Raw genomic sequence first — 27048 nt, forward strand, 5'->3', positions numbered from 1 at the left:
CAAAATATGAAAATGTTGTCCATGGTACTGGATTATTTCATAAATTCCAAATTTGTGATTGTGTGCTTGGGAAAAACAGAGCGGATGTGAAAAAGAGTTGAAATAGTTTGAAATATTTTTGAGACGACAACTTTGGGGAAGCTCGTCGATGTCAGTGCAATGTTAGACGGAGCATTTCAGTCACCAAATCAACAAAGCTGCAAAGATTTCACAGTGAGCTTGCCAATAACTGTCATGTCATGTATGAGTTAGTTTAAATAAAAAAATAAAATAAAAAAAAAAGCATGGCTTGTCAAGGGTAAATATAGTGTCAAATGAAGATAGACATTATATAGATATACAGTAAGTAAAGTCCTTTGAGATAAGATTAGATCAGAAACTGATCCAAGCAGGTTGGAACAGGTGGAGCAAAGTGTCGGTGAGCTTTCTGTGATAGAATACACTGCTAGGACGAAGAGGGAAGTTTATAAGAGAAGGGTGAGGTCGACCATGATGTACAGATTGCAGAAAGTGGCACTGAGGGAACGATAAGAAGCAGAGCTGGAGGTGGCGGAAATGAAGATGTTGAGGTTTTCTTTAGGAGTCGTCAGGAGGGATAGGATAGAAATGAGGTCATCAGAGAGACAGCTGAGGTGAGATGTTTAGGGGGGAAAGTTGGACAGGTCCAAAGGAGAGACAGTGTGGATATCGGTAGAAGGGGTGATGAGTATGGAGTTAAAAGGAAGACCTAAGAGAAGGTTGATGGATGTAGTAAGAGAAGACGAGGGAAGTTGATGTTAGAGAGGAGGATGCAGAAGATAGACTTCAATGGAAAAAGATGATGCACTGTGGCGACCCATAACATGACAAGTCAAAAAGGAAAAGTAGTTGTGTTCTGCATTGGTAACCTTGAGTACATACAGTACACACACGATAATAGCTGGAAGAACACATCCTATTTTACCCTCGACATACATATATATATATATATATATATATATATATATATATATATATATATATATATATATATATATATATATATATATATTTTTTTTTTTTTATTTTTTTTTTAAATCTGTTGTTAAAAACTCAGCATGTGCATAACAGGCTTAATGTCCCATTGCATTTCTTTTTTCACGTCACACTAATAATGAAGCTATCACATCATCATCATCATCATCATCATCATCATCATCATCATCATCATCATCATGCTGCCCACACTCCCGACAAGAAACATAAGCTAGATCAAAAGATCAAAGATCTTTTCCGCTATATGATGTCAGTGCCTGCCGGCCCCAGGACGAAGAAGTCACAATAACCAAATAAATAAAAGGGGAGTGGGTATAAGTAGTAACACAATCTATCACTCATGGTGATTTTGAAATAAATGCTGAATTTTGGAACAGTATAGAGTCCATATTTTTTTCTACAAAATTCATAGAGTGGTTTCTTGTCTTTGCTTGAAATGTTCTCATGTATGACAATGTGAATTAATCAAATATCCCGGCAGTAGAATAATGGTCGTGTAATAATGGTCGTGACCAGGATAGCATGGAAGCAAACACATCCCTCTCTTGGCTGCTCAGTAAATATGCAAATTCTAGAAATTTGAAGGAAAGAAAAGGACTACCCATCACAGTATGGCTATGTACATTCACTCACAGGACATTCATGCTGTCCCATATGGAAAAGATGTACAGAAATCTTGTAAGATCTGTATCTTTTTTTATATGGTATTTGTCAGTATTGCATATGGGAGTCGAACCGGATATACTTACAAGAAACTTAGAAGAAATCAGTGTGCTGTGCTTCTAAATCTCATATATGATTTACTCCTGAAAGTGGTCACTTTCGCATTCTTTTCATACACAGATATTTCTAAGGATTGAGTATGATGCAAGTAAAAAATATATATGCGATATATAAGATACATATGTTTTCTATACATGATTCACATAAATTTCCTAATTTTTAATTACCGTATTTTCCGCACTATAACGCGCACCTAAAAGCCTTCATTTTTGTCAAAAGCTGACCATGCGCCTTATAATCCAGTGCGCCTTATATATGGATCAATATTGAGCCGCAACAGGTCTCGCTGTCAAGACGCTATCGGTGATACCCTGCACGATCGGTGACGCGCATGCGCAGAAGATCCCGCCATCTTGGATCGCTAGCTAATACGAATACTTTACCTCAGAGAATATAATAAAACAGCTGTTTATTCGTTTTGGGAGTAAATGGAGTTGTCAGAAAGCTGGTTTGTAATCTATTAATAAAGTTTGACTGACCTATCTGACTGTTTTGTTGACATTCCCTTTAGCGCAGCACCATCTAATGGATGCAGAACGTAACCCCAGCCTCTACTGTGGCGCTTTATATATGGAAAAAGTTTTAAAATATGTCATTCATTGAAGGTGCGCCTTATAATGCGGTGCGCCTTATAGTGCGGAAAATACGGTACCTGTTTTAAAGACATACATTTTTTTTAGATGAATATATACCATGCTATATAGGTTTTCCACATGTAAAGTTTAATTTGTCAGGAAATGTATGCAATCTTTATATATTTGATATTGTCCAAGACCCGCCATTCCACCCGCCAAAATTGTGTGTGCGTGCGTGTGCGTACGTGTGTTTTTCATGTCTGCCACCTTCCACACCAAACTGCCCCACCCAGTCAGTGAATATTCGAGCCAAATTTAGGTCCCAGTAGTCCCTGCTTGCAAAATGTAAGATTACTGTTGGTTGTTCAACTCATGTACACTGTAAAAAAAAAAAAAAAAAAGTTTGGGGAGTGGTAAATATCAGCCATGAATATCATGTAAAACTTACCTAATTATTTTAGATAGAAGAGGATTAATATTACAGTTAAATTAAACCTACACTACCTACTTTATTACAGTAAACAAGTGTTTTTTTCATTCAATGATTTTTTTTTTTTTTTACAACTATTTAAAAAATACAAATTACAATAATATAAAAGGAATTCTATTTTACATTTATAAACAAAAAATATAATAGTGGGATTTTAAGTAGGGGTGGGACAAAAAACCGATTAGACCGAACCATCGGTCGTCAAGGGGAGCTAAACGGCCGTATCGGTAGCAGACTTGTCAACCGATACAAAATCCGCCGGGAATCCTTAGATACATTGCTTGTAAAGCTGTGGACCGGATATCGCGTTGCTGTGAATCGGTTGCGAGTGAAGCTTTATGGTTTTCATAACAATAGCAAGAGTTCTGCACCGTGCTCTACTTGTTTTGTTTACATTTCAGTAGCAGCACTATTCAAGCTACTTCCGTGTTTACAGAGAGCTAGCAAAGTAGCGCTCAGAGACGCTTCATTCCCCGGATGTTGTTAACATAATGCAAAGACGTTACGCACCTTTTTTGGGGGGGAGGGGGTCCGCCTACCGTCAACGCCGTGCTCGCGACACGGCACGCGCGCTCGCGCGCAATCGCGCACAATAAGTGACGTTAGCAGAAGCCGGTGCCGTACATCTCGGTATTTCCCATGGCTATCGAGTCCTCTCGGTGCACTTGTATGTCCCGGGCCGGCGTTGGTACTGCGCGCGAGCCAAAAAGAATAACTCCCGTGACGATCCAATGCATGGATTCAAACGACACAGGTATGTCCCACAGCCAACACACCAGCTATGCTAAAAACACACTGCAAGTATCTCATTTCTCAGTTTGTGGCTCCCTGTCAATGTCTACAACTAGCATGAGCAGCAGATAGGAGAACTGAGACGTGCCCGCGATTACATCATCAAACTCAAAATGAACGACAGCCCAAAAAACAAAACGAACAGTAGTGATTCCGTGGTCATCATCGTGTCTCAGATTAAAAAAAACAAAAAAGATGTCATACATTAACCAAAAATGAATGTGATGGCAAAGAAAAACAAAAATTGTTAAAAACAAAAATTGTTAATAAAAAGGGAAATGCACTTTTGTAAATATGTTTGGATATATTAAGTTGTTAAAATGTGTTTGATAGATTTATTGTTCCATAAGGTGGCTTCATATTTCTTTTGGCTGGACGGTAGGTTTATGTCATGTCTTAAATTTATGTTTCTGAAATACTTCACAATGTGGACATATTCTGTTTAATTGTGTTGGTGTCTTTTTAAAGGTTAAATATTTATATTTCAAATTGAATTATCAGCCTTTTGTTTTCCTGATCCTGATTTTGAATTAAAAAAACAAACAAAAAACAATTATAACTGTTAATAACAACTAATAAATATTTAAACTGATACATTTTTCAGTCATATCGCCCAGCCCTTTGTTCCGGTCCATTTAAATAATTGATTCAATATATAAAAATATAGAAGACATTGTTGTTGTTCTTTTTTTACACATTTGTAGATACTGTAAAAATTTGTGGTGTTTTAAGATTAATGTTTACAAGCAACAAATGTCACTATAAGTTTTGAATATTGAAATTAATCGTATCGAATCGAAAATTGTATCGTTCCCGAACTTAATCGAACCATATCGAACCGTTCAGTTCTGAAAGATAATCGTTTTTCAATCGAATCGCAACTTGTGTATCGAGATACATATCGAATCGGCCTCATGTCAGAGATTCCCACCCCTAATTTTAAGTAAACAGTAAACACGTGTTATCTAACAAAAAATTTTTAAAATGGACATTGTGCTATTTTCCAAATTCTAATTATGGTAAATAATACCACATGTCGACCAACCATCCATCCATCCATTTTCTGAGCCGCTTTCCTCACAAGGTGCTGGAGCCACGTCGACAATCTAGTTGGAAAATTGCACATGAACGCCTCATTTTCCACTGGACAAGACCCGAGTTTTGATTTGGACTTTTGTGGTCTGCACAATAAAAGTTCTCAAATTACATTACAGTAGATCTAGACAAGGAAATAGGTTGTGAATTTAATAGGGCTGGATATTGATTGTAATTTCCTCAATCGATTACATGGCACGGTGGCTGACTGGTTAGCAAGTTTGCTTCCCAGTGCAGAGGACGAGAGATCGACTCCAGGCTTCAATGGATTGTCAATACTGCTTGTCAGTAGCGCGTTGGCCGAGAGTCCATTCATGTGTAAGTCCGTGTGTGCTGTCGGGAGTGACGTCATGCAGCCGACAAATTTGGCATTCGGAGGACCAGCCTTGTGAATTTGGACACAGGAAATGTTTTGGGGAATTTTAATCACATAATAAAGAATGTATATCAAACATATAAAGATTGCATACATTTGCATGCTTTACATGCAGAAAACCTATATATCATGGCATATAGTCATATATAAAAAGTATGTCTTTAAAACAGATAACATATAATTAAAAACTATTAAGCTCATGTGAATTATGTATAGAAAACATTTTGCCATACACTTTTCTTATATAGCACACATTTTTTACGTGCGTCACACTTAATCCTTAGAAATATGTGTGTATGTAAAGAATGCAAAAGTGGCCACTTTCAGGAGTAAATCATATATGAGACTTAGAAGCACAGCTCACTGATTTCTTGTAAGTTTTATATCTATCTTTTCCGTATGGGGTATTTTGCAGTGCGAGAGGGAGAGCGAGTGATGCAGATGGCGGGTCTTGGCTAAATGCTCTGCTGTGTAATAAGAACCACATTTAGAGCGCTGAAATATGCTTAACGTGGCAGAGCACTGCACACAAAACCCTCCCACCAACCCACACACACACGTGCACACGCAAACGCACACATGCATGACTATCATACAAGACTTGGAGAATGATGCCTCTTGAAATAACTGTAATACATAAACTGTATGCTCTCATGTTTGCTCTTCCAGCTTTATGTAAATTCTGTTTAAGTTTTACTGTTACTCGACTGTAAATCATAATTCATTTACCCACCATCCATGAGATACTTTAGAATTTTTTTTGTTTTTGTTTTTTTATTCACTCAATTCCAGGAGATCCCACTTTATCTTTGACTGCATATAGTTCGATCCAGAACTACTTGAAAAATGTTTATTAGGAATAGGCACGTATTATTTTAAGGATGTGATTTTAAGTCCTCATTGAGGGTTAAAATAACTAATAAATATATTTATTTTTTTTTATACCTGGATGCAAATAATTTGCTGCCAATAATTGCCTGTTGTTCGATAATTTTTTTTCCCCCTTACTGAAAGGACGTCCACACGGCAACCTTCAAGTTACTGCCTGTTTTGGGGTCTTCCGTCACTTTTGTCTTCACTTAGTAAATAACATGTCCTGCTCTGTTGCGATCAGGCCTTCAAAAAGTTGCGAGTTGCTTTCACAATGTAATTAGCGTTACTATCCACATTGTAAAAGTATCACTCTGTTTTGTTTTGTTTTTAGCATGTGGCAATGTGAGTACAATTGTTGGTGTTCTGTCAGCAGTCATGTCATCAATAAACAGCAGTTATATATCGACGGCACTGTTCTTTTCCATATTCACACTTTTACCATTACGATACAAATAAATGAAATAGGGTTAGTCCATTTAGTTATTGTGCTGTGAGTAACTGTGAAAAGCAACTTGAGGAATTTTGAAGGCAAATAACAGCAAATTATTTGTAGCCCAAGTCAGTTTCAACCCAAGAGGCCATGCAGTACAGACAAAATTAACAGCACATCAAAACACTATTTATCGGAACAGTTGCTTTCTAATCGGTGTAATACAACTGAGAACTTAAACTCAAAAGAGTATCACAAAACTCTTATTGTGGAGTTGACACTAGATCACTTCAACAAGGGGGATGACACCAGCAACAAATACAAGTGTCATCATGCATACAACTCTGAGCACTGATACAAATTACAATACATCACTGACACCAACTGAAAATACAGAAGTAAACACCCCTTTGTAGTGAAGAAACAAAATGACACTTCTGGTTTAAATTTCACAGCTGCGGCATTTTCACTCCCTCCCCTAACCACATAAACCTATTGACTCCTTCAAGCTTTTACACAGATGAAAATGTAAGAATGAGGCTCACTCGCACACACCGAGACACACGCGACCTGCAAGACGCATGTAGCATGCTGCTTTCTGCAGTCGCAGCACAAACAGCATGGTGCAAGAGAGTATCTGTAGAAGCGACAATGAGGAGAGAGAGTGAGAGAGAGAGAAGAAACGTGTACAGTATTCTCAGGGGTACCTGCTCTACCATGTCGTCTCTGCCTTCCATGCACATCCAGCTGTGCTATAAAGTCCAGCCCTGCAGTGTTTGCCTACAGCTAGCATCTATTATGGATAGCTCTGTGTATGTGAGTGCGTGTGTGTATATGGGTAAGCGTGTGTGAGTGAGCAGCAGGAGGAGGTGCTACTGGGAATGACAGAAGCATTCCTTAAAACTGTCCACGCTATTTTTTTCCCCCCTGCAACTCGGTCTCTCCTAACTTCCCCGCGCAGGTTTTCCGCCCAAGGTCTAACCTACAGTGGTACCACTCACATATTATGGAAATTTTTAGGCATCACGTACTGGCCGCTGTCTCCTGTAAAGAGGGACATTATTATTCCATGTTGACATCATTCTCCAAATGTGGTAAAGCATTTCTGGAACTCCATTGAGGCAGTATAAACATTTCAAACAAGTAAGCACAGCACAGGTGGTGTCATTTTTTCACATCAACCATTACATTATACTAAATAAGTGGTAAAGACCTCCGACTTAGAACACAGCATATGCCAGCGAGGAGGAAGATGGAGAAAAACAGTCAATGCAGAGAACCCCCTGCTGGTACCATTGAGCAATCCATTAGCTGATGTAGATGTGCAGATGTGATTGATGAAACTCCAAAAGCTCTTCAGTGGATTGTTTTCCCATTAAATACTCATTTTCCGACATTCACGAGTTAGTACGCCACCAACCTTAGAATCTTCACTACAACAGAGAGAAATCAGATGATGAGCATAAGGAGAAAGAAACTTGTGCCAGTGAATCCCCAAATTCTATCTCAGTCAATTTGTAATTATCTTACACAGATTGCTTGACTGTATTGCTTTTGGAAATGACTGAAATAAATAGAGCCCATGAGAATTAACGGCAGAACTATTCCACACAGTTGTCATCATAAAGCCTTATTAACTGTACAGACAACGTTTTCAGCCTCCAAAAGCAAAACAATAAATATGTACTCAACCTAAAGTTTGATCATGTACAGTATGATGAAATTTGTGACAAGTGTACAGCAGGAGGATCACTTAGTTCATGGGAGGTGAGTTTCTTCTCTAGTATATATGCAGCTCACATTCTATTCTACTTTTTAGCTTTTATACATGAAATGATCAGTAATCAATTTGGAACAAATGCAATATAACTTTAACCTTGAGGTACACACATAAAAAATGGTTGACATATTTTGCCCCATCCCGACCAAGGATGTCAAGCGCTGACTCTTTTAATCGCTTTGAGGATGATTCTTTAAAGGTGTACTCAACACTGATGCTGCGTCCAGACTGCTGGCATATCTGACTCCAATCGGATTCCTCCTCAAATCTGACTTTTAGGGATGACTGTCCAGACAGTTTTTAGCAAGTGTCTAGCGTGTGTAGTGTTTGATGTCATTGTGAGGCTGTTTATTGCTCCGGACTTCCCGTTCCTCACAAGCACGTTAAGCGGTTTTCTTTTCCCTGGCCTTTTTTTTTTTTTTTTTTTTAAACGACCATATTTCTATGGCTATGTCCAGGCACTAATTTGATATTTCCAGTTGTGCATGTGAAGAACTGACAGGGCCACGAGACCGGCTTCAGCGCAAGTAACAAACTGTCACTGTATTTCCGGTTCAGCATGAGAAGAGTCGGAGAGGCAGTGTCGCCGTCAAGGCGTTTGACTGCCGAGCATGCGAGGAACCAGCCGGACAGCGAACTGATTGGATATTGACAGAGGAGGCGAATTGCTTGTTGGGGATGACGATAGCCTCTGATCGCTGGCAGAGCGCGGATGAGGAGTATTTTCGTAAACAGCTTACTAGGGTTGGATAGGAGGGTGATGCCCCTATAGTTGCTGCTGGTGAGCTCGTCAACTTTCTGCTTCCAAAAGGGGAGGATGATACCTCTGGTCCAGTCAGTCGGCAGCTGCTCCGTCACCCACACCGCATTTATGATCTGGGTTGAGTACTGTGCTATGCTAATAAATCACCCATCCATTTTCTTGACCACTTATTCCTCACAAGGGTCCCGGGGGGTGCTGGAGCCTATCTCAGCTGGCTTTGGGCAGTAGGCGGGGTACACCCTGAACTGGTTGCCAGCCAATTGCAGCTAATAAATCATTAACCTAAAAATGGGTATAAAGATGTTTGCAAAACGCTACCACCACAACACCTCGAATGTTGTTGTTGGTTTTAATGGGCAAAAGTGTTATATAAAATACATGAAGATGTTCTTTTTTAATTTTATTTTATTTTACTGCTACCAGCCCCAGGCACTCATAGGTAATGCAATTAGTGTTACGTTGAGTATGTTTCAGCTTCCTGCGCACTGTACCCCCCCAACCAATCCGCGGATCGTAGGCGATCCGAACTGTGGGGCCTGATCCGAACCGACCACAGATCAATGATTATCCGTAGCACCACTAGTACACCAATTTATACAGTTTATTAAGCAAAACAAAACAAAAAAAGTTAGCGTGGGGTACCCCTTTAAACTTTTCACAATAGAAATAAAGAAAAAATAGACTGCAAAGATTTTTATACTGATTTCAAAGCATTTTATTTCATTTTATTGTTTCTATGATTTTTCATTGGGACTTTCTGACTCCATCAGTTTCATCGTTTGACTTCAATGTCACTACGACTATTGTCTCTAATTTGTTCATTACTTATTTTATTCTGATATTTGACCTGATATCTTTCTCATCTCCCCCACCAACTCATCCGACAGTCATACAGCATATCTCAGCCCGGAAATGGTTATGGTCAGCAATAAATCAAAACACAAATGGAGAACCAGTATACACATGTGCATCGGTTCACACATACAATGACAGTGTATCATCCACCGATCAATGGCTCACTCAAATGGCATGGCCTTCTGACTGCCTGATGGCCCAGACATACAAAGAGGAAGGGAGTGTGGTTGCAAGGGAGTGGATGCACGGTTGAGGAAAGGGTGGGATCAATCCATGTGTGCGCGTGTGCGTGCGTGTTCAATCTTCATTCTTTTCTGTAGCTCCGCTTGGTCACACCTTGCCTCATCTCATCCCAAACCATCTGTCAACTACAAGACCAATATAAACACACATCCAGCATACCCACACGCACGCACACACAGCATCTCCATGAGTCAGCCAGACTCCAACTATGATCCTCCCACCAACTCTACACTGAAATGTAAAGTGCAATGTGATTGCCATTATACCGAACTAATTTGCGTGTGCATCCACATTATAGGATATTAGGAAAAACAATTGTCACTGAAATAATGAAATGGCATTGATTTATTTGCTTCAACTTAAATGATTTTAAACTACAAACTAACTAAAGAAATTAGCCTGAAAAAGAAAATGACAAGGTTTTTCTAGTACATTGTAAACATTTACACGATCCTTAACTTCTATCTATCCATCCAGGGTCAGGTCGCAGGGACAGCAGGTGAAGCATGGAAGCCCGTACTTACCTCTCCCCGGCCACCGTGTCCAGCTCTTCCTCTGGGATCCCGACCGACTGTGTTCCCAGGCCAGCCGGGTGGGAATGTTTTGTTTGACGCACTGAACAGGAGTTAATTGCCTGCTCACTTCCCTACCTCATGTTAAAAGTCAAGAGTTGAGGACAAAGAACGCTCAATAAACACTTGCCTCCGACTCCCGTCACTGCTCGCTACAACCTCTCCTTATGATGACATCACGTCATTGCTGCGCATAATAAATGAGCGCGCCTGTGTGCCAAAAATGTCAACTTTATGCTTCATGTTTCGAGTGGGGTTAATTTAAAGTCAAATATAAAGTGAAACAACTTTGCTGATTCACGTATGTCTCCCGAGTAGTCCCCTCCCCCTTGCCGAGCGCATTTTGGACTTCTCACCCTATCTCTAAGGGAGAGCCCGGACACCCTGCGGAGGAAACTCATTTCGGCCGCTTTTATCCGGGATCTTGTTCTTTCGGTCACGACCCACAGCTCGTGACCATAGGTGAGCGTCGGAACGTAGATCGACCGGTAAATCGAGAGCTTTGCCTTTTGGCTCAGCTCTTTCTTTACCACGACGGACCGATACAGAGTCCGCATAGTTCCACGCCTCTTGATGTTATGCGAATAAAGTGTTAAACTCTTATTTGTGTGTGCGTTTTTGGGATCCAACTCCAGAACATAACAGAACCAAGCTCTGACTCCGGTCTTAAAGGGACCAAACAGCCCATATCAGGGGGCTTGGTACGGCATTCACCCATAGCACCCACCGCAGGACTCCCTGAGAGACATGGTCAAACGCCTTGTCCAAATGGACAAAACCCATGTAGACTGGTTGGGCGAACCCTGCCGAGGGTGTAGAACTGGTGCACTGTTTTGCGGTCGAGACAAAAACCACACTGTTCCTCCTGAATCCGAGATTTGACTTCCCAACAGAACCTTCCGTCCAGAACCCTTGAAAAGATCTTACCAGGAAGGCTGAGGAGTGTGATCCCCCTATAGTTGTAACACACCCTCCGGTCCCCCTTTTAAAAAGGTGGGCCACCACCCCGGTCTGACAATCCAGAGGCACTGTCCAGATGTCCACGCGATATTGGACAGACATATGAACAATGACAGCCCCACAACATCCAGAGCCTTTAGCAACTCCGGGCGGATCTCATACACCCCTGGGTCCTTGCCGAGGAGCTTCTTAACCACCACAATGACTTCAACCCCAGAAATTGGAGAGCTCACCTCAGAGTCTCCAGACTCTGCTTCCTGTAAGGAAGGTAGAGGTGAGGAGGTCTTCGAAGTATTCTCCCCACCGACTCACAACGTCCAGCGCCCCATCTCCACTATATACAGTGTTAATGGTGAACTGCTTCCACCTCCTGAGACGCCAGATGGTGGAACAAAATTTCCTCGAAGCCGTACGGAAGTCGTTTTCCATGGCCTCACCGAACTCCTCCCTTGAATTACAGCCCCTACTGATCCATTTTAAGAACCCACACTGAACGCAAAATGTGTATCTGTTGTTGTTGCTTTACAACCCTTATTGAACACTGACTTGGATATAAGGCAACAATTTACAGCAATCATGATGTCACTTTGCCCATTTTGGTCTCCAAATGATGACATTTTTACCCAAATAAAGGATAATATACATTGAGGAATGATTCCATTGAATTAATTTTAAAGAAATGCAGTATTATCCAAAGCACCATGTTTTGAGTAATTTTGGCACATGGAATGTATTCTTTGAAAAAAAAAAAAAAAAAAAAAAAAACATGTCAGTAGCTTGCCATCTGAATTTTGCTTAATGGGTCATTCCAGAATCGGAAGACATTTGACCATCAACATTCTTGTGAAATAGAACTTCACTTTTCTGATTTTCTGCTACATATTCATCAAAGGCTTGATTAGCTAACCATACAGATAAAAGGCACAATTTTTAGTGACTTTATTTTACATTTTATGACTGTTATTGTAGTGTAGTGTATTCTGTCACTAGCAGGTAACAGGGTTGCAAATCCAGACGAATGTTAGCTTTCTCTCAGGAGTAGAAAGTAGCTGTATTAAGTAGCTGTTCTTGCTGACCAAGAGGACAAACTTCATTATTTATTTATGTATTTATTTATTTATTTATTTAATTCTGATCATATACATAACATGGTTGCATGAGGTAGAGGGAGACATTCACTGCTACCAATTCTTTTGGAAAACTGATGTCAAGTCGTATCACTGCTTTCTTTTTCTTCTACCATTCTAAATCTCATGTCACATATGACACAAGTCCATGAATAATAATTGTTTGAAATATTGTTTTTTACTGAGATTGGCTAGCAACCAGTTCAGGGTGTACCCCACCTAATGTCCAAAACCAGCTGGGATAGGCTCCAACACCCCCTGTGACCCTTGTGAGGAATAAGCTGTCAAGAAAATGGATGGATGGATCTTGTGTTTATTAAAACCGTGGATTGGCTGGCAACCAGTTCAGACTGTAACCCGCCTACTTCTCGAAGCCAGCCACCCCCGCAACCCGCGTGAGGAACTTCAGGAAATGGATGGATGGACATTTATTCAAACAAATTTTTCCAAAGTTACAAGAGACAGAAATCAAACAAATAATAAAAAAAAAAGAAAGAAAGTAATTACATTTAAATGTCATCAAAACGGTTTTATTTTAGATTCAAATTGGTCATTAGGGGGGTGGGACAAGAGTAGTCCAGACTTATATGGTATTTTTAAAAACAATTTAAGCATTCTTTTATCTTAGTTTTTCTTTAGTCTACTCTTGTGACCACACTGATAATTTCAAGCTATGACTTGGCAGTTTGGCTCGACAAATATTAATCATTTTTAAACTTCAGACTACTGTATATAGACAAAATATCAATGTCAAACCAAAGAGCTATACAGAACTGTGATTAGGGGTGTAGGACTGATTAACATTAGCTAACAGCATTGTTAGCGTTTGAATACTGTATTCTTCGAAGTGGTTGACGAGAGGGGCGGGGGCATTGGTATTTGAGTTCGCTGATTCTTCTGCACACTAATACATTCTTCCAATTGTAATTCAGCAGCTCGCCTTGAGTCGAATCGCAATCACCCATAACACTGTTCATAGGAATTCACTTTTTTTTGTTTGTTTTTTTGTTTACCTCTTAGCTGCCACTTTCACAAGAGGTAGCTCCTTGGCATGTCTCCAATTAACTAGCTTTGCCCTGTCAAATTCACACTCAATGTTGGCCCTACAGTTAAGGAGCCAACTTGAAGCAATCTCGAAACAAACAACTTAGTATGAAGTAATTATACAAAACCGTGTAGATTTGTATTGTCCCATCATGATTGACTTGTTTTTCTTTGATCTTTTATTTTTTGTGTGTTCAATGCATTTATTGAAGTTTAGATAACACGACAACAAATATGAACATTTAAAAATAAGAAGAAAATCCCAGCCCCACAATTCTTCTCTGATAAATCTTTATTTTAACATGGGTTATGTTCCCCCAAGTTCATAACGTGATGGCATGTATTCAAGAGTGGTTTCACCATTTAAAATTGGATTTTTGACAGCGCAATGCCCTCCTATAAATTGTGACGTGACCTTGGCTCACAAGAGCTATGCAGATGAGGCCAAAACTTCCCACACACATTCACAAAGACTTGGAAATTGAATATTCTGTAGTGATGTTTAAGGATTGATATCCTTAATCAATGACCAATTAATCTACTCGGCATATTTGAGGGTTATCATATCTCATTTTATCAAATGCAACACACATTTATCAGTTGCTGTGCGTAAGCCAGCATCATAACGTCGTTGCACTGTAAATATACTAAAATTGCACCGGGAACCATTGTTGGGCTGTTAGTACAGAACTTGACTTTTTTGAGTACTGTATGTCGCTGGGGGTTTGTACGCGGTGAATGTATCAATCATGTTCCTTGAGGTGATGTTTTACGATATCTTTACAAATCATTGCAATGACACTTGGAATCATTCAGTCCATACAGATGCTGGTGCAAACACTATTTACCAGTGCCAAATGTATTACACATCTGTCAGCATCTGCAGGACAACACAGCTGTGACCACACTGAGAGCACTCACATAAACCCACACCCACAATGGTAATGATATTCTCACTTTCATTTGGATAAAAGTGCTTCTTTATACGCTTGTTTTTTAAAATAGATCTTTCAAAATGTGATTGTTCCACTTACAGAGTGCCTGTTAAATATAGTATCCACCAAGGCTATTCAAAATGTACGTTTTCAAAGGTTACTGTACATGCGGATGAGTTTCCGGCTTTTTGGTGTTTATCTGAGGGTGATAAAGCGGAGTATAAACGAAATGAAAATATGCGCCTCGACCGAAGTCGCGGACAAGTGACAACCATAGAAGCATTTATCATCAGCATATCTTTTTACACTTCCTTGTTGGCTTAAAGACATATGATACACACTATTATTACAGTAGGTCTATTCACTTTTGTAAAACATTCTTAAAGGGTGGACTCAAGACATTTTTCTTTTCCACTGTCATCTGACTCCTAAATCGCTGACAAGAGTAACAGTTGGAAACTACAAACATATTATAGTAAACTGTATTTATGATCCTTCCTCTGAACAGTCTGGCCAATAGTCTGGATCATAATTTGCACGAGTTGTGCATTTGCATCTTACAGTATGTTTACAACCTACTTGTATTCTACTCTATACTTTATCGTATATGATATTTTTACAACAGTTATTGTATACATTCATAAATCTTTTGTATTGCTGTTGAGGATAATTGGGTGTAGAGCAAACCCCAGATGACAGCAAGTTAGTAACCTAGCTGATCACAAGTCATTAATTGAGCCAACACATAGAGACTCAACCTTTATGCACAGATACTGAAGCCTACAGGCAATTTAGAGTATTGATTTAACCAAATAGCCCTGCGATTGGCTGGCAACCAGTCCAGGGTGTCCCCCGCCTGCTGCCCAGAGCCAGCTGAGATAGGCGCCAGCACCCCCCGCGACCCTTGTGAGGAATAAGCGGACAAGAAAATGGATGGATTTAACCAAATATACATGTTTCGGGAATCTGAACCAACATAACAAGGAGAATATGAAAACTCTACATAGGAAGAATTCAGCCCAAGATTGAGCATAAGCTCCAGCAAATTGGAAACCCAGTTTAATAACTTCAAATGAAATCCTAATTTGGGAACTGTTTAAAGTACATTTCTGCCAGTGTACAAACATGAATTTGAGTAATATTCATTGTACAGCAACGTTGCTTTATAATAAAAATGTGAGTAATCTTGTGATTAAGCCTTTATCAAATAAATACATCAAGGGTCATTATTATAGTGGTACAGTATACTGTATGTGGAAGGTGAAAGGTGATGGGCTGATCAACCGGCACAATCATATTTCACAATTTAACCAACCTGCAGGTGGAGATGAACACACTGGTTTTACAGCTTTATTTTGTGAACAGATATATTCCATATTATCTATAAAAGTACAGCATCCTTCAAATATGAGTTATAAGTTGCAATATCAACATTCAGGTGTGGCACTGTGAAAAAGAATTCTCAAAGTTGTGTACATTATTTTAAACAATTACATTTTTAAAATGTATTTTGAATGTAATATATTCTGCGTTGTCCAAATACATCCAATTAGTTTAAGTTTCCAAGAAAGAAAGAAAGAAAAATTGAGCTGCTTGCATTCCAGGGTCAAACTATAACTATCATAAAATCTGTGTTAATCAGTGATTCTTAACCCAGAGCGGTGACCTTGAGTTAAGTTCTTGGTGGTGCCAAGCGGGCAAAAAAAAAAAAAAAGTATTTTTGCATCCACAGATAGTGAGGTCCAAGAGATAGTTTATCAATTGATTAAGCTATTATTATCTTGAGACAGTTAGTCACAATACAGCTTGCCACCACTTGGTGGGAGTAATGCATCATTCAGTTGTGAAACAAGTCCCTATCGGCAGAAGAAGCCAACAATAATCCTAAAGCAAAGGTTAGGGATATAAATACAAAATATCATTCCTTCTTATTAGGGTTGCTGGTGAGCTGGAGCCAATCTCAGTTGACAAAGGGTGAGAGGCGGAGTACACCCTGGACTGATTTCCAGGTACTGCAGGGTACATGCAGGCAGCATTCACATGCATACGTGCAGGCAATTTAGGTTATCCAATTATCGTTCCTGTTGTGGGAATTTGGAAAGAAGACAGACTACCTAGGGAAAGCCCATCCAAGCACAGGGTGGGGGGGCATATAAAATACACACAGGGGGGCCTGATTTGAGGTTTGAACTGAGAACCTCTGGACTGTGGAGCAGAAAAGCTAATCCTATATTCCATTTTACTGTTTTGTTGTGTGTTGATAACGTAGCTTTAAAGGTGTGTTGAATAACTTTATATTATTTGTTAAAATAGTAAATTAGCAAACAGAAGGGGGGAAAAAACAGCTATTCTGACAAGAGGCGTGTCTGATGAGGTTTTGGTCATTTGATGTGCACTGGTCAGCAAACTCATAGCCGACACAACCTCATATCCGCAAGCTGAACGGCTATCTTAAGCTTTGCTGAAACTATGACAGAATATCCACTCCTAGAAAATAAAAAAAATGCTCTCCAATATCCTCATTTTCCAAATCCAATGTAGAGAAATGAGAACTCAGGCACTTAAGAAGGCTCTGCTTGAAATGTATGTTTATCACTTAATTTACATTTTTAACAGATTGTAAATTCCCGCCCAAAAATATGTCAAACCAACATTTAGTGCTCTATATTCATTCACAACACAAATCGGACGCGTGGCGTGTTGTAAATGTGTGTATGGGTGAGTGAGACTTGCTTTGGTATTTTCACTGACAACTTGCGTAGTTACAAACGGAAGTTTTGCACCGTTGTGGGCGTGAACACAGCCAACTAGATTCACAGCCAATGGAAGCAGCTTCTTTCTATCTTAGTATTGCTAGCTAGCATTGCTGTTTTTTTGGAAGCTGTGTGACTATTTCTCACAAATATTGTCATAATCGCATGCTATTATGAATGGGTGTGTTGAGAATCGAATGCATATACATACATGAGTTATGTGGGTTTGGCCAGTAACTTGGTCGGCGGGTTAGTGTGGGGATTAATGAAGTGAGGTTGCATTCAAATATTGCTAGCAGTTTTAACACTGCAACTGATTTGTTCCATTATACATACATATGTCTGTTGCTTGTTAAGTTCAAATGCAAGATTACATACAAATATTACATGATTATCACATATTCTATCATGTAGTTTGTCTGACAAGATTTTGGCTTATAATGTAAGTGGATTTGATGTACTCACTGAACACAAATAAAACCAGCCTCAGATATGAACAGGCAATTTGAAGACTGGGCCCTACAGTCAAAAAGATTAAGAACACGTAATTAAAAAAAAAAAAAAAAAAAAAAAAAAACAAGGTTAATAGTTACACATGTGCTTCAAAATTAAAATTTACTCATGACTGTAAAAAATAATGTATCAGTTATGTCAGGTAAATTAATTTAATAATATACCTCAATTTGGGGAATGCAGGCCCAGAAAGTAAAATCCCGACCACAGATTGGCTTTAACAATGTCGTGTGCTGGAGGGTTGGATCCCAAAGCGCAGACACAAATAAGGTTTGAACTATTTATTCACATAACTTGACTAAACGGAAAGCAACAAGAATGCATCGAGAATCACGAGACGCCAAGCCCCCTTGGGCTGCAGAGAAGCACAGAGGAACAGTCAGTAATAATCCGGCAACACACACATTTCTAAGACAGCTTCTATAGACAGTGAATCAATCTCATTGGTTGTGGCAAAACATGTGGGCACCAGCACTGATCTGATTGGCTGTTGACCCGGTAACGCGATTAAAGATTCTTGACATCACTAAACATCATATATCATTACAGATATCTTGACACCACATTACATCACATAGCATTAAAGAGCCTTGACATCACATAGCCTAAAACTAGTTGAAACTAGATGAGTTATATCAGTACAAAACAGACACTTGACCTCACATCCAACAGGTCATGAACTCAACTCAAACTTAACCCAGGCGTGACCCCAGACATGAGACAAGGCCCAAACATTACTCCTGCATGACCCGAGCCATGACAAACAACAGGTGCTTCTGCTCAGGGTCGCCGTGCCCTACATGCAGAGTAGGGTCGTAACATCGCTCGTGGTCCGTTCGATTGCGTACTCAGCTCTCTCTCTCTCTCTCTCTCTCTCTCTCTCTCTCTCTCTCTCTCTCTCTCTCTCTCTCTCTCTCTCTCTCTCTCTCTCTCTCGTTCGTATCTCATGGAATAAATGAAGACAACAATGCAATTCGAGAGGAGCTTGCACAGGCTGCCGATGTACAGATGTATTAGCAGGTTAGCCGCTACTAAGTAGCCGTGCAGCCACCAGACCAAAGCAGCAATCAATCATTAGGGGTGGGACAAAAAACCGATTCGACCGAACCATCGGTCGTCAAGGGGAGCTAAACGGCCGTATCGGTAGCAGACTTGTCAACCGATACAAAATCCGCCGGGAATCCTTAGATACATTGCTTGTAAAGCTGTGGACCGGAAATCGCGTGGCTGTGAATCGGTTGCGAGTGAGGCTTTATGGTTTTCATAACAATAGCAAGAGTTCTGCGCCGTGCTCTACTTGTTTTGTTTACATTTCAGTAGCATCACTATTCAAGCTACTTCCGTGTTTACAGAGAGCGAGCAAAGTCGCGCTCAGAGACGCTTCATTCCCCGGATGTTTTAAACATAATGCAAAGACGTTACGCACCTTGGGGAGGAGCCTACCGTCAACGCCGTGCTCGCGACACGGCGCGCACGCGCACAACGAGTGACAACATGCAACAGTTAGCAGAAGCTAACCCATTGCTATCGAGTCCTCTCGGTGCACTTGTATGTCCCGGGCCGGCGTTGGTACTGCGCGCGAGCCAAAAAGAATAACTCCCGTGACGATCCAATGCATGGATTCAAACGACACAGGTATGTCCCACAGCCAACACACCAGCTAAGCTAAAAGCACACTGCAAGTATCTCATTTCTCAGTTTGTGGCTCCCTGTCAATGTCTACAACTAGCATGAGCAGCAGATAGGAGAACTGAGACGTGCCCGCGATTACGTCATCAAACTCAAAATGAACGACAGCCCAAAAAAACAAAACATAAACAGTAGTGATTCCGTGGTCATCATCTTGTCTCAGATTAAAAAAGACAAACAAACAAAAAGATGTCATACATTAACCAAAAATGAATATGATGGCAAAAGAAAAACAAATATTGTTAAAAACAAAAATTGTTGATAAAAAGGGAAGGGCACTTTTGGAAATATTTTTGGATATATTAAGTGGTTAAAATGTGTTTGATAGATTTATTGTTCCATAAGGTGGCTTCATATTTCTTTTGGCTGGACGGTAGGTTTATTTCATGTCTTAAATTTATGTTTCTGAAATACTTCACAATGTGCACATATTCTGTTTAATTATGTTGGTGTTTTTTTAAAGGTTAAATATTTATATTTCAAATTGAATTATCAGCCTTTTTTTCCTGATCCTTATTTTGAATTAAAAAAAAATAAAAAATAAAAAATAAAAAACAATTATAACTCTCAATAACGACTAATAAATATTTAACCTGATACATTTTTCAGTCATATCGCCCATCCCTTTGTTGCGTCCATTTAAATAATTGATTCAATATATAAAAATATAGAAGACATTGTTGTTGTTCTTTTTTAACACATTTGTAGATACTGTAAAAATTTGTGGTGTTTTAAGATTAATGTTTACAAGCAACAAATGTCACTATAAATTTTGAATATTGAAATTAATTGTATCGAATCGAAAATTGTATCGTTCCCAAACTTAATTGAACCGTATCGAACCGTTCTGTTCTGAAAGATAATCGTTTTTCAATCGAATCGCAACCTGTGTATCGAGATACATATCGAATCGGCCTCATGTCAGAGATTCCCACCCCTATCAATCATGTCATCTTTTGTTCACCCCAACCCGTGTGAATTGCGAATGATTGCCAGTCTGTGAAAACTTGTTTGAACCAGTCCGTCGTGTAAAAAAAAGGTTGAGTGTTTACACATCCATTAACAATTTAAAGTTGTCAATTAACCCAGCATGTTTCTGGAACATGGAGGAAGCTGGATTGTAGTACCCAGAAGAAAAAACAATGCAAGTACGGGCAAAACATGCAACAACTCTTGCCAATTAGGCAGACTTGGTTATCAATATTCCTCCTTACTGACAAAACTGATTGTGTTTGAATAAATTCAGGAGTACACATCACTGAATCAATATCAAAATGCATGAACTTTCTTTCATTATCTATTTTCAGATTTGACTTCATTTTCATCTTCCCATTAAAACAAGTCAAATGATCAGTGGCGCCTTAACTCGTGAGGACCACAACTTTGTTTTTTCAAATTAGGAGCTGTCGCTTGGTCGATTTTGTTTTTTGTTTCTTCTTCTTCTTTTCATATGCTGTGAGCAGAAATATAAGTTACGAGTGAGCTTCAGATCCGTTACCACGCGAGTGAAGAATGGAAAAAGAATGGAGGGTCACAGTCACCTACGCATTCTTTCAGGGGTTTATTGGATGTTAAAAATAGAGGAAAAATACAAATGAAAAATGTGAACACTCCTGCAAGTTAAATATCAGGTCCAGATACTCATTTAGAGAACAATGTCACTCATTAAGTAAACCACGCCCCCTTAAAGGCGAAGCACTCATGCACGTTCTCCTTTCATATTTTCTATTCAGTACAGTACTATTTATCTTTATCAAAGATGCATGAGAAAAAAAATGAGGTAGTTTTCTGGGGACTGGAATGTATTAATTGAATTCCAATTCATTTCCATGGGGAATATCGTTTTATATATGAGTAAACTGAGTTTCCAGCATGGTCACGGAATGAATTAAATTGGTCAGTCAAGTTACCACTGTACATTAATGTAGTACATTATTTCTGTGTGGTTGTTGGGTCACTCTCCCTTTTTTTTTTTTTTTTTTTGTCTGCCCCTGTTACATCAACACTGTAGGCCCATTAGGTATTCGCTGGGTCTTGTCATCTCTTGCACATGCTTCCAGTTGTCCCCTCATCGCGAGGCCTCTCACATGGGTGTAAAGACATTAGTATCACAGCCAGCCTGGCAGGATGACGTGCTGCAGAAGTTGCAGGTTAACAGGCTCCAGATGGGAGTTTTCCAGATGGGATGCAGAGAAAGAAGGGCAGCCATTTAATATGTGCACCTCAACCAATGGTACAACTTCCCTTCAAAGATTAATTTTACATGCTCATATTTGTTTCTTTGTTTTTGTGTTTTGTTTCTTTGTTTGTTTCAAATTTGAGGCGCAATATTTTGTTCATAACGGGATGTTTGAGCTGCGTAATGATCATTATGAGCATGGACAACTCCCTGCAGAGACATGTCATACAACATACATGAGACATACTGTATTTTACTGTAAAATAAAAAGTACCCAAAGTGGTACAATATATGAAAAGAAGAAGAAAAAAGTCAGGCTAGGACAATCAAGAGGTAAGTTATCTCAAGGAGGCTAGGTTGGACTGGACCAAACCTTTATTTATGATAGGAATAAAGAACAGAAAGTACAGTATAAAAATTGTGAAAATGGAGCCCATAAAAATTCAAGTTTAAGAAGAGTCAAAAGGTCACTGTTCATTCAGACAGTCTGTGTCCAGGTTAGTACGATTATGTGCTCTTCCTGACTACTGCAAGTATGGCACAAATTGCTGTCTAAACCTGCACAGGGGCATGCTAGACCATGTTTTTGTATTTTCACAGATGCAAACAGCTTGGCGCAGTTTCAAATGAGTGTTTTGCAGCATTGTGGGCAGCTTGATTCACAGCCAATCAAACTGGCTCTTCTCAATCCCTTTAAAATCGGGGCATGAGAGGCACAAAATCCTTGACATTGAGGAAGGAGAAACTAATTTGCTGGAGTCCATGCAGGAGGTTGAAGTGAGCAAAGTACATTTATAAGGAACTGCAACCGCCACAGGTGTATGACCTCAAGTTGGTAAGAGAGTGCCGGGTACCACGTCGTGGATACAAGGCCGTTTGAAATAGTCCACATCACATCATTCGCAAGGGGAGATCTTGAGGTTTATCTGCCGATGTCATGCACGGACCCCCACGAGTCTGTTTCTTTTTCCGCAATGTCAAGCCCCGGGTAGTCTCCGAGCCCTCTTGCCTCTGCAAATGAGGGAGGCCGCCACGATTGGCTGGGAAAACTCTTTGTTCCATTACACAAAGGCGCACAATGGTGCAAATACCCATTATGACAAATTCTACCAGCACAAAGTCTTCGAAAATACCAAAACAAAGAAAACTCCTCCCATGCGCACCTTTAGACTGCATTTTGTGTTCGACTTGCGCCAAGAATAAAAATAGGGCCCCAAGGTGTGTCTACAGAGATATATTAGCAAATTCACACTGTTGCTCATGCATATTGGTCATTTTAGTCGTAGTTTTGCTTGAGTAATTATTTGAATGAGTACTTTTTTATACAAGTAATTGTACTTTTCCCATCTCTGCATTACACCACCTCCACCTCAACTTAGACCTCCTTTTAGCTAGTCTAAAATGTACCGGTAGTCTATTTTTGGTCGCCAAATTTGCTAGATGCGCCGGTGTCGCGCAATAGAATATGTCGGAAGACCCATCAAGGGGTCGCGTGGGCTAACAAATTCACAAACGCTAATCTAGACATGCCCCAGCAGCAAAAAAAATAAAGTTGTGCCTATTTATACGATGAGTGCACGGGCGCCTGTTTGCAAAAATAGGTTGGCTGAAGTTGAACCTGCATAAAATGACTGGGGAACTGAGATGCCTATTTTTAACCACAAATTCTTTACAAATGTCTGTCTCTCTGTCTATGCAATATTCATCTGGGGGAATAAATGTTATTCACGCACAAACACTCTCCAGCCTGTTCCAGCTACAGTGTATTAGCAGAGTCAGACATCAGGGGGATTTCTGTTTCAGCAGCGAGCCAGCAGCGTTGGCTCGCTGCTGCCGCAGCCCCAAAATCACACGGGAATGGAAACGTTATGCAACAGAACTGAGATGCGCTCTCTGCACGCTTAACACCCACGGAAAATAGCAGGGTTCCCAAGCAGTACAGGCAGCCTTTAAATAATGCATAACAGGAGAAGAACAGCTTCCTTTTGAAATGAAACAATATTATTTTGTGACTGCTTGAATTTTAAAATGCAGGCAATGGTGTTGCATTTTAAAGTTCATTTAAAGTTAAACAATGCATTTATGTGTCAATATTTACGGGTCTGTGTCAGGGTGCTCCAGGTACCATCACATGATGCGGCGGTGACCTTTGACAGGTACTCTGGTTAGTTACATCACTGGACTATTTTCACGACAGGCGTAGCGTAAATCCTGCACAATCTCGCACGAAAGTGCGTTAGACTGCATGTGTCTTAATGTACCAATTTTGTTTAAAAATGAAATAGAATGTGTTAAATACAAAATGCTGTTTTTATTTCCCCAAATATTTCAAATAAGCAAATTTTAGAGCTGTAATTTTAATACTTTAATACTTATTTTTGCTCATATCGGCTCATGCCTATTAATAAATTTTCCTTGCTCTGCAGTGTGTACACATTTAGACCAAGCATGCCACTTGGTAGTAAACCAGAAGAGCTACTCACAAAAACATTTTTGTCGTCCAGCATAATAAACATATTATTTAGATATACATTTGACTGTTATTATAAAATGCAAGTAAATTAATGTAAAATATCGGGATACATATCACCTTGAAGATCATGTATTGGGATACATATGTATCGCGATACGTATCGTATCGTGACCCCTGTATCGTGATACGTATCGTTTCATGAGGTTGGTGGCAATATCCAGCCCTACTGAACAGTCCGTCCAGTGGGACTATTTAAAAAATGTAAAACAACGATTCAGAGGCTTTGATGCCAAATATATATTTTTAGCAGGAAAAACAGGGTCGGCCTGATGAAAATGTCATTTTGGCCTGAGATTTAAATTAAGACAAAGTTTTGGTCCAAGTTCAAACCGACCCCTCATCTACAGAGATTAGAACAACCAAGACAGATTCTATCTATGTAGCCATTTTGTTCTACAAAACAAAGCTCAAACAAATCGAATCCTCCACCACATTTTTTTTTATTACAAAACGTGGTGTTATTTATAAACAAGTTGTCACATGCCAAGCACTTTTCTAAATGGTTTGTTTCTCTGCAGCTTGTTAAATTCATCATTAAAAAGTCAACTAATTAACACTATTTGGACACATCATTTGGAAGTCTAATTACACCCGCATTCTAAATAACACAGATGCATATTAGCACAATTTAAAAAAATGATCTCCATGATTTCTGCTTGGCTGTTATTTTCTGAAGAGGCAAATTTACAATGCAAATGTTATCATCACCTTGTCATCAGCGAAAGTAAGCGGCGCCACATTTGGCCCAAAGACAACAGTGAAAGGGACTCTCTGGCTGCTCCAATTAGCTGCCATTAATTCTAACATTTCATGCGATCAGCCACACACACACACTCACATGAATATTAATTGAGATTATTACTAAGTACACGCTCATTGAAACAAACAGAAAGTGGTTTAAGCTGTTGTAATGTTTGCAGTAGCGCCAGGCACACAGCTGAGCGCAACCTTTTGACTTGAACAGATCATTTGTTTGGGAATATGAAAGGATATTATTACTTGACACAGCTTTCATAACTCGATATTAGAACCTCCTAAAAGTTTGACAATACCGTACAGATTTAATTATGTTTCATAGTTTGCCTTCCAATAATTGGAAGTGCATGGAAGGATGAATAGAGTGCATTCCTCCACCAAGGTTGAAAAGTCAAGTTTTTACTACAAATCTGCTCACTCTAATAAAAAAGAAAAAAAAAGAAAAAAAATCTAAAAAAAAATGGCTCTACTGTACACAGTGGCGTTCCTTCTAGTAGTGCCCCCCACCCCCAAAAGGGTACACAACTTATTAGACCAACCACAAATTATTTTATCATAAACTCACACAGGGCACACGGTATCTTTTGGAATTTTAAAACCACAGTTGCAGTCCAAAATTAATAATGTAGTAATTGTACTACAATAAATTCATGTAGGCTACGGGATAATGAGAGACTAGCAAAGAACGAACTGTATTATTTATATCAACCATTCAGAATATTATCTTAGTATTGTGAATCGGGACTTGCAGAAGTTGGGTTTACATTTCACAAGAATTGTTTTTTCTTGTGTGATTTTCTTTCATTTCATTGTTGATGGTTCTGCTATCTGGTTCTGATGATGCAGACCAATCTGAGTAGCACTCAGTACCTTATGAGAGAAAATGTATATTCACGCTCTTATTGATGAAATCTGCATTTAGAGCATCTCCCACAGTTATTTTATACTTATTGGTACTGTGACGTACGGTTGTACCAATAAGTACAGACTTGTACAGTCTGTACAACACCAGGATACACAATGACAGCAATTAAAAACAATTCCATTCTCTACCTACCCCATTTGGACCCATTGTAAAATTTCCTTGGACAAAGAAATGTTTTCAGGTAATAAAACATGTTCATATTTAAAGCTAAGTGACCACAAACAGAAAATAGAAAATAATCAAATAGTGCTGCATGCTAACTTTGCTGTCTCAAGTAATAGCTCTTGTACAATGTTAATATTATTACTGTTGAAACAGTTGCACTGGCCTCATTGTGTGTCTGCAAGAAATCACTGATTTGAAATACCTGACGGAAAAAAAAAAAAGACGCAAGTATTGAAATAGGAACTGGCTGCTTGCGATACCCAAAGTTCTGTCAATGTGGCATCGAGCAAGGCACCAAACGGAAATCTGCTTCAGATGCCATTTGTTTGTGAAGACCCTTCACTTGAACGTCTCTCCCTCTGGCATCATACGTACGTGTAGATGTAAATTGAAAAGGAGAGTGTAAAATGGAATTTCTCCTTGAGGGATATTAAAAGACTCTTCATCTTCTGCAGCAGCCACTGCGAGAAGCAGTCTCACAATTGATATTTTCTTGACCTAGAAATTCCCTTCGCCCATTTTTGCGATTTTGCATAGCAAGCAGAGCGCATGGAGGTGCAATATCAGGCGAGATGTCTTTGGAGCTGCTTCAGAATACACAATAGAGAAGGATTTGATTCTCCTTGCAATTAGAAAATAAAGTTATGGTGAATATCTGAATATGAGAACCCTTATGCCATATCTCTCACTTCTATAAACTATTTTTCACCAATCGTGCTGGTCCACACAACCACGTGTCGGCAGCTCCTGACCGTCAATCCTAATTATTGCCTTTTTTAATCATTAATCAGAACAAAAACACAATAGCCAAGTCACTGTTCTTGTTGT

The 27048-nt window shown here is 39.4% G+C and overlaps 1 protein-coding gene across 9 annotated transcripts in view; it reads right to left on the reverse strand.

Moving 5' to 3' along the window:
• The window catches only part of rbfox1 (RNA binding fox-1 homolog 1), a 372128-nt gene that overhangs the window by 57835 nt on the left and 287245 nt on the right, over positions 1–27048 (reverse strand). Inside the window, exon 1 of one of the 9 annotated variants that reach the window (XM_077534121.1) lies at positions 7136–7265. The exons of the other annotated variants lie outside the window; for them this stretch is intronic. Within the exon in view, the coding sequence (XP_077390247.1) occupies positions 7136–7171 (36 nt within the window). The 5' untranslated portion in view covers positions 7172–7265. Of the gene's footprint in view, positions 1–7135; positions 7266–27048 lie in introns of those variants that run through there. 9 annotated transcript variants of the gene reach the window in all.

The sequence above is a fragment of the Festucalex cinctus genome, chromosome 1 (genome assembly GCF_051991245.1).
Source record: "Festucalex cinctus isolate MCC-2025b chromosome 1, RoL_Fcin_1.0, whole genome shotgun sequence".
Lineage (NCBI taxonomy): Eukaryota > Metazoa > Chordata > Actinopteri > Syngnathiformes > Syngnathidae > Festucalex > Festucalex cinctus.